At 25.5% G+C, this 9,176-nt stretch overlaps 1 protein-coding gene across 3 annotated transcripts; it reads right to left on the reverse strand.

The window, feature by feature from the left end:
• Window positions 1-1,613: 1,613 nt before the first annotated feature.
• LOC100577598 (leucine-rich repeat extensin-like protein 3) lies at window positions 1,614-8,963 on the reverse strand. Of its 3 annotated transcripts, XM_006561086.3 has the most exons (7): window positions 8,135-8,963; window positions 7,928-8,021; window positions 3,432-3,780; window positions 2,840-3,067; window positions 2,375-2,751; window positions 1,992-2,133; window positions 1,614-1,727 (listed from the first exon to the last, which is right to left on the reverse strand). In XM_006561086.3, exons 3-7 carry the CDS (start codon window positions 3,655-3,657, stop codon window positions 1,714-1,716), a joined length of 987 nt encoding a protein of 328 aa, XP_006561149.2. In that variant the 5' UTR covers window positions 3,658-3,780; window positions 7,928-8,021; window positions 8,135-8,963; the 3' UTR covers window positions 1,614-1,713. The 3 variants fall into 3 exon arrangements, with proteins under 3 accessions (XP_006561149.2, XP_026302222.1, XP_016766411.2); XM_026446437.1 differs by lacking the exon at window positions 3,432-3,780; XM_016910922.2 differs by lacking the exons at window positions 7,928-8,021; window positions 8,135-8,963 and having other exon boundaries at window positions 3,432-4,096.
• Window positions 8,964-9,176: the final 213 nt, after the last annotated feature.

Here is a 9,176-nt window from a genome sequence, read left to right on the forward strand (position 1 = left end):
ACGTCTCTCCATTATTTAACAATTTAAAATCGAGCTTTTTTCATCCTTTTAAAAGATAATAATTCAAATTTTATCTGAAATTATCTTGAAATTTTCAAAATAGAATACGCGCTTCTAATGCAAAATTATAACAATTGACAATTATCTTTCACGTATAACGAGTCCAACACATGCCACATTTAAAATCAGACAATTGTTTGTCGATTTACCATACAAAGTTATGTCTAATAATATTTATTTTTCCAATTCATGAAGCATCGATATGATTGTAATCGCCTAAAATTGAATTCTCGTAAGATCCTGTCACAGAAATCGAACGATGATGATTTTACCGGATCACAGTAATAATTCATAGCTGAAATAAAAGAATGAAATTAATAAATTTTACGTACCATCGTTGTAACGCGCCATGGCAGCTCGTGCACAATGTACACATTCAGTATACGTACCTGTGGCGGAATCGCAAGCGTTTCATTTCACCTGCGCCCTTAAATGTAAGAAACAATTCCGCCGGTTTTCTTAACCCCCATCGTAAACCGTAATAGCAGCATGTTTCGCCACGGTGCACCTGAAGGGAACACAGCCACGGCCACCGCGTCTCCAACACCTGTTCCCGACACCTGACACGTTAAGCCTCGCTTCTCCGCAGGGGATCACCAGCTCGACAAAGGAGGCCATCATCAATTGTCCTTCTCGTGAAAAAATTATTCTGGAAAAATTGGTCTTGATATGTTTTACCGTTTGGAAATAAATAGGTACCGTTTCATGGGTCAGTTATTGTCCATCCATATGATATAGCAATATGCAAACCAAACCATTGAATCTATAACTATTCTCTGATTAGGAAAAAAAGAGGCAGAGTCATTGGTTTCTTATTCGATAAAATAATTTGATATTTTATAATTCAATTATCGTAAATTAATTGGTTTTATTGATAGTATAAATTGACAAGAGACATAATGATCTCTTCTCGAAAACGGAGCATATTTGAAGAATCAAAATCCGATCGATACCTAAGATCGTAGCTTTAAAATGCGTGATCAATATAGATCAATACAAAGATTCTAGTTGATCAATATATGATGAAATGATTCAGAAAATATTATAGACACTAGATTAAAGGATTTTAGATAAAGATATTTTTGGATTTTTTTATGATTCAAGATATGGTATCGCTAATTATTTAGAGCACAGATATTTGTGAAAGTAAAATCAATTTGTCTTGACATCAATTGAAATGCTATCAAAATCAAAAATATATAATATCATTTGAAACAATTAAAGTGAAAAATATTTTTTTGACAATTTCAAGTATATAAGTGATTTAAAACATCTCATATATATTTATTATATTTTGCATCTACAGATGCAATTTGTGAAGATTTTTATTTCACATAAAAATCACATTTATTAAATTGTTAATTATAAATATTATTTTATTTTTACATTTCATATATATTTATTTATAAAAAATAATAAAGAAACAAATTTAATTTATAGTATACAATTTTATTATTGTACACTCAGGATATTTTTTTTTTTATAAATTTAATCATATAATTTTTATAATAGATAATAATTTTCTAATTTTCTAATGATGTAACACAGAAGTAATCAATTAATGATAATATATTTTCTAATCTAATATTTTTATTTTATTTAAGATACTCCTTACACCTTTGTATATAAAATGTTTAATTTCTGTAATATTCATTATCCATAAGTACCTGAAAATAAAAATCTTTATTATATCAATATTATATAAACATTTTAACATTAATTGTATAATGCAAAAATTAATATATAAATTTTCATTTTTTTTTTATTAGATTTATTTTATTATTTCCTAAATTTTTTTCTTTTCTTATTTTTATTGGAAAAAATTAGTTTAATGCATGTTTAGAATATTTTCATGAATTAATATATAAAATAAATTTCGCATTATTATCAAAATTAATCATATTATAATTTACATTATTTAATCAACTTACCATCCACGCAGTATGGATTTTTACAATTTGAAGATTGGATTGTATATGTTGTATAATAGCAAAAAATATGACACTTAGAATTATAAGTATAATTATAACCACAACCGGAACAATCAATTGGTCCTACTGGATTTGTCCAAGTCTGTAACAAATAAAAGAAATTAAAAAAAATATATAAGTTTTTTTTTAGAACAAATAAATAATTTACTTAATACTGATGTTAATTCATAAGGTAAATTATTAAGTATTTCTAGGAATAAAAATTTCATTTATAACAAATATAATGTTTTGTATTATAATAATGAAATAAATTTTTTATAAATTTTTTAATAATGAAATCCATATATATTAAATTATCATAAAAATATTTTAATTAGACTTACTTGAATGCAAGGATGTGGATTCCAATATTGACATCCAAAATTATTTTGACCATACATAAAACTATAAGGGTAACATGTTTGTGAAGGACATATTGGTAGAGGTGGTTGCAGTGGCGGAAATAGCGGGGGTGGCGGTGGTGGCAGAGGAGGTGGAAATGGCAATGGTAGCAGAGGTGGCAGTAGTGGTGGAAATGGTGGAAATGGTGGAAATGGTAAAAATGGTGGAAATGGCGGATGTGGCGGATGTGGCGGATGTGGCGGATTTGGCGGATATAGCGTATGTGGCGTAGATGATGACGGCGATAGTGTAGATGATGAATATGGTGTTGATGATGATGGTGGACATGTAACTTTTGGTGGACACACAGTTCCTGAATCTGCATTCAATAAAAGATTTATTAATTATATTTAATAATATAATATTTATTTCAAATTAAATATTTAAAAAAATGATCTTTTACTTACTACAACATGATAGACTTCCGTTAATAATGTTATGAATATTAATGTTAGTGGTAATATTGGCATTTGGTAAATCTTCCTTCTTCTGTTCTGTACATTTTCCAGAAATACATTCAGTTTCATATTCTGTAATTATTTGGTGTCTATGTTTTGTTTTCCTTATACAATGTTTACATGCTGTATCACAATTGAAATTACATTTCTTCAAGCATGATTCCATACATTCATGATCTAGATAAAATTTTAATATATGTTAATTTTTATTAATTTTAATTAATTTCGAAGAAAAAGTTTTGAATAAGAAATCTATTAAGAAGATATTTGAATAAAAAAAATAATTTTAAATAATTAATATCATTATAATTTAATAATTTGAATAAGACTTAGAATCATCACTTTTATTATTTATTTTTCTGTATTTCTCTTTTATCTGAATCAAATGAAAATAAGAATAAAAAAAAAGAAAAAAAAGATTCGTAAAATAAATTAATCACTGTTTCGTAATTAATTATTCTCACACTTTCATTTCCATCGATTTTTCAATCAATTTTTTCATTTCATTTGAAATCTATCTATATATGTAGTTTAATCTAACCATAATCTCCATTATGTATGTCTGGATGTCCATGATCGAAATGATGCCTCTTTTGTCTCTTGAGACATTGTATATAGGTCCTGTAATCAGTGTTCTGGCAATCATGGAAGACTTTCTGTTCTGTCGAAGTATCTGATGAATTGATGACCGGCGAGCCAAGGGCGGAAAACTCGAGAACGATGGAAGCAATGAACACGCCAATGAACCATAATGTACACAGTAACATACCGAGATATTTTAACGAAATAATCGGGTTACACAACCTGACTGTCCCTTTATACTCATATTACTTGTCGTTGAGTAAACAACTTGTACTCCATAATCTCTCTGTCAGCTAGATTTTGCGCCGCTTGAAAAGATATCACAAACGTTGTACTCTAAGTTAATATTTTAGCACGTAAATTTTTTACCGCGATTCTCCACCGCCATGATAAATTTGTACTACTTATCGCGCTTTGCTCCCCTGAAATTTTTTCGTGTTTCGCTGGAAATGCGCGGGAGACAAACGCTACGCTTATATCCGGAGAACAACGTTAATGTTTCAACTATGAATAAATGTTCTATGAGATGAGTAATTTAAGAAAATCTAAATATATTGATGTATTTTTATTCCATCGGGAAAAGACATGATAATAATTTAATGATTATTTTTCGAATTTTGACAATTAATTAACAAATTATATTATTTAAGTTCAAAACTATTTTCATACTAAAAAGAATGTGGATATTTTTTATATCTTCATAAATGAAAAAAATGAAAAAAACAAAATAGAATATCAATTGCAAAAGATTAATGTTTTACGATTAAATTTAAATAAAATTCTATTTGTTGAAGATAAATAAAGTTTGTATAAAAATATATACTAAATCGAGATCGAGAGATTTATAAAATTAATTAAATTCTATCTATTTATGATATCTATCTATGATATCAATCATATATATTTATCATAGCATATTTATTTAATAATATATGATTAGAATATAGGACAAAATATTTATATAAACATATAATAAAAAAAAATAGAAGTTGAAGTTTAAGATTATAATGTTAAATATTATCATTCTTGCTATATTCTCTCTTTTATATATATATGTATATATATCAGTTAATAATTAAATAAAATTATCTCTTCTAAAATGAAAATATACTTGGATTAAAAAACAAACTCTTGGTATCCAATCTATTTTTTTGCCAGAAAGATATACGATATATGATTACATAAATATGATGGAAACTGTAAATATTTGACAATAGCCTGATTATATACTTCTTAAACTACATAGTAGACATACTATGTAATTTTCAAACAAGCATAAAAAAAATTTCTTTGTGATAGAATATACGATATATATAGAATACGTTGATGATACGCTTTGCATAAAGTTCATAAACGTTTGCATGATAACATGCAAAAATTTCATGCAAAAGACTTCATATAAAATAATATAATAATAGCAGAAATGCTTTGAAAAATTATTGGAAGAATAAAGAAGGAAGGAATAATAAGCAACATTTATCCAATTTTTTTAAGAATATTGAAACAAGAAAATCTTTTTGATATATTTATAAATGAATATATATACTGATAAAAGAACAGATTCAATAATTTTATTCACTTTTATTGAAATCTATTTGTATATTTATATAATTAGTTCTCTTTTATTTAAATTTAATCAAAATATTTGTGCTTTTTTATTACTTTTATATATCATGATGCTTTACAGTTTTATTAATATTTTAAATTTTATATAATATAGATTAGAGAATAAGTAGAGTAGATAAGTAATATTTACATATGTTTTATACTAATTCGATGCTCTATAATTTCTTATTGTACTTTCTTAACTATTAGATTCTTTTTGATATTGTAAATGAAAATATTATAGGAGATCATTGATCTATTATCTTCTTACAATGTATCTATGTATTTACTTCCTTCACTCATATATAGATATCTCAACAATGACAAAGTATTGCAAATATTATATTTTCTTTGAAATCTATATGCGATAAGAGGAGACAAAAATTTGCTTAAATAATAAATTATTTTAATTATAATTTAATTTATGATTAAAAAGTTGAAATTATAAATAATTAATTTATCAGAAAATTAGAAATTAAATGAACATATTCATCTATAAGTTATAAAACTAAATTCCAATTCTAATTAATTTCTAGTTTAATTTATAATTTATAAATTATAATATTATAAAATTAATAATTATTATTATTATTAATTAATAGAATTGAAAATTAATAAAAAATTATTTCAAATTTTTAATAACAAATATATAATATATATTTCTAACATAAAATTTTTTTCTTCATATTCAATTATACATATAGATGTATTAAGTAATAGATTTATGTAATTTATGATTATTTATGTAAATTGTTTCCTATAGATATACACTGTAACAAATTATTTTTTTTTAATGAATATTTATTATATATTATATTATATTCACATATGTTCATTGCTGTCATTTCAAAAAACATATTCTGAAAATTTCTGTTCGTATTTACAAAAATTTGAATAATCATTTCATTAAAAAAAGAAATAAATGAATTTATTATCATGGGTTGGGTTAATAATTATTATCTAACCGAAATATATTATTAAATATATTTAGCCGAAAATATATTATTATTATTTCCAATATGGGTCACAGTCCCGTATTACAGTCACTGAAAATAATTTTAATCGTCATTCATACGGTATAAAAATAGCGACAAGAATATTAATGCTTCGTGACAGTGTGTTTTTTCTAATCGAACATGTGGTTTCAGGATAAATGTGCGATTGACATCAATCTATTGACATAAATAATTGTGATTAAATAATAATAATAATATAAAAAAATACATATATAGTATATAATATAGAAACGAGAATAAACCGATAATAAACTGATAGTATTATACTAATTTGATTTGATAATAATTTTCAATTCTTATAATGAAAATATAGTTTATAAATTGTCATATTTTTATTTTTAATTATTTTATTTAGTTTCATTTGAATAAAAATATAATTGTCTATTGTATTCTTTTGAAATAGATATATATTATGAATAATATGCATATAACATGAAATAAAATATAATATACATGGATAAATGGATCGTTTATTGACCCGAAAAATGTAACATTACCATTAATGTTTAACCTCATTTTCTCGGTACCGTTCAATCACATCGAACCACACCGGAAGTACATCGTTATGTGATGAATATATTTTATATTCAATATTGATTAAGTCCTCTTTTTTGACATTTTCAACATTTTCTTTTCATATATCTAAAAATTTCTATTTTTTACCAAATTGATTTATTGTTATCAAATTTTTATTATTTATGTTATATTTCCATTATTTTTCATCACTTAGCAAAAAAATTCATATAGAATAAAGAACAATTTATTAATATTATCAAGTTTAGCAACAATCATATAAAAAATTAATATTTTGTGTTATTTAAGAAAATGTGAAAGTATTATTTTAAAATCTTTACTTTCCAAAACTTGTTGCATTTAAAAATGTTTTCTCTCTTATATAATAAGAGAAAAATATTATATTTGTATCAGTTTCAAAGATTTTTATTCTTTAATATTGTTGTTTATATAAATATAAATATATATTATATATATTATATATATATATAGATATATATATTTTTTTAATTAGATAATAAAACGTTTAGAAAAATCTAGATTCATAATTTTTTTTTTTAAATAATCTGTTTTAATAATTATATTAAATAGCAGATATATATTTTTCATTATTTAAAAAATTGTCATGATTAAATATAAATTATCTAAAAAGATTTTAACAACAAGTTATTTGAAATTTTTTTACATAGATACTTTAATAAAAAGATCAAAAGTAAATTAGTATATTAGATGAAACTATGAATCCAAAACTGATTGTAGAAGGGAAACGAATTTTTGCTTCTATGGTGTGAGCACGGCAGAAAAGTAACGGGCATCATGCAGTCAGAACAACATGCTGTGCTTTCAACGCAATGGATTCTTATAAAATCAGCTTGTATATTGGGTGTCTTGCAATTAAAGCCCCTTATATTATGCAATTTATTATGAACTATTTATTATATGAACTATGAAAAAAATTGTTATAAAACACGATAACATTAAATGAAATATTTAAAAAGTTAATTCAAAATAATATTATTAATTAAGGTTTCAATATAAAAATATATTACAAAAATAATATTAAATAATTATTTATTATTTATATTAATTTGTCATAAAATAAAAGTTTTTTATTTCAAAAAAAGTTTTATGATAGATATTAGTTACTCGAATATTTATTAATCATTATCTGAAAATGGTTTTTCAAAAATCTTTAAATTTTAAATTATCTCTTTCTTAAACATTATTTAAATATTAATTGTTAATACTAATCACAAAATATCAAAACAATTTTAAATAATATAAGATTATCAATAATGTTTGTTATTAAAAATTATATTACCTGAAAATTATGCTATATTTAATCTATTTCATCCCGCCATTTCTTCTAACCTAGGATTTTGATCAATCGGTAACATCAAATACTTCTGTTCTACCTATAGAAACAATATAAATTTTAAATATTAAGTTTATTATAAATAACATATATATATAATATATATAAAATAAAGAGATATGTATTTAAGATCTAAATAAAATATCACTTAACAATAACAAAAATTTGTTGCAGTACTGCTAAGACACTGTATAGAAAAATGAAGTGGGATGGCGCTGTTTCGTGTGAGGCGGCGTGCGTGTGCCTCGGGACGCGCAATGGCTGCCGTGACCCGACGTGCGGCAGTTCAGTGTCAATCGTCCTTAATTTTCCCGTTTTAAATCGCCGCTCCACGCCTACGAAAATGCGCGCTACCTCGGCGTGCATACAGTCGAGGCGGGTCTGCGACACAGTGTACTTCGACAATTGTCCGTATCGTCCGTGTATTGTTCATAACGCGGTCTCCTTGCGGATGTTTCAATCATCGTCGAGAACCGCTGTGGATACTGACACGCGACTGTGCGTGTCGAAAAAGTGTGCTCGTTCTTTCCTCGTGGATATTCAGCCAAAAAAACCGAACCAGTGAACATGAATTTTCGATATGTATCTCCGTCGAGTGACTTTCGTATCTCGTGAAAGTGGCTCCTCGAGATCACGTTCTTGACGGCCGATTTTTGCCCGCGAGAGCAGTCTGCACCGAAAGGAAGTGTCAATTGACGGTTTAATGCGCGCGTTAAGAGACTGAAATTATAGTAGTGTACACGGATCGCGCATATTCCATGTTAAAAACTATTTCTCAACTTGTCACCAATATCTTATGGCATAAAGAGGTGAGAATCACTGGTCGAGGCAAGCAACAAGTGGTCTTTGAGTGTTGAGGGATGGGAAAAGCTTATAGTTAGCTTTGAACCACGCTTCGTCGACGTGTGCTATCTTACCTGTGTTCATTGCGGGAAAAAAGACGGTCGACAGTTTTTCAAAGAGCAAGAATAATAAGAGTTTAAAAGGCAAGTATAATAAAGAAATTTATTTACGGATTGAGCATCAAATGAATATTGTATATTTTTATACTAATGCAAATAATATATTTAATAGTTGAATTTTTTGAATTTTTGAAACATTTTCCTTGAAAAATTTCGTATGAGTCAATATCGAGCTTCTATATCCGAATAGAAAACTGAATATTATTCATTAATTTACGATCCAATTATAATAA

Source organism: Apis mellifera, linkage group LG2, assembly GCF_003254395.2.
Source record: "Apis mellifera strain DH4 linkage group LG2, Amel_HAv3.1, whole genome shotgun sequence".
Taxonomy (NCBI): Eukaryota; Metazoa; Arthropoda; class Insecta; order Hymenoptera; family Apidae; genus Apis; species Apis mellifera.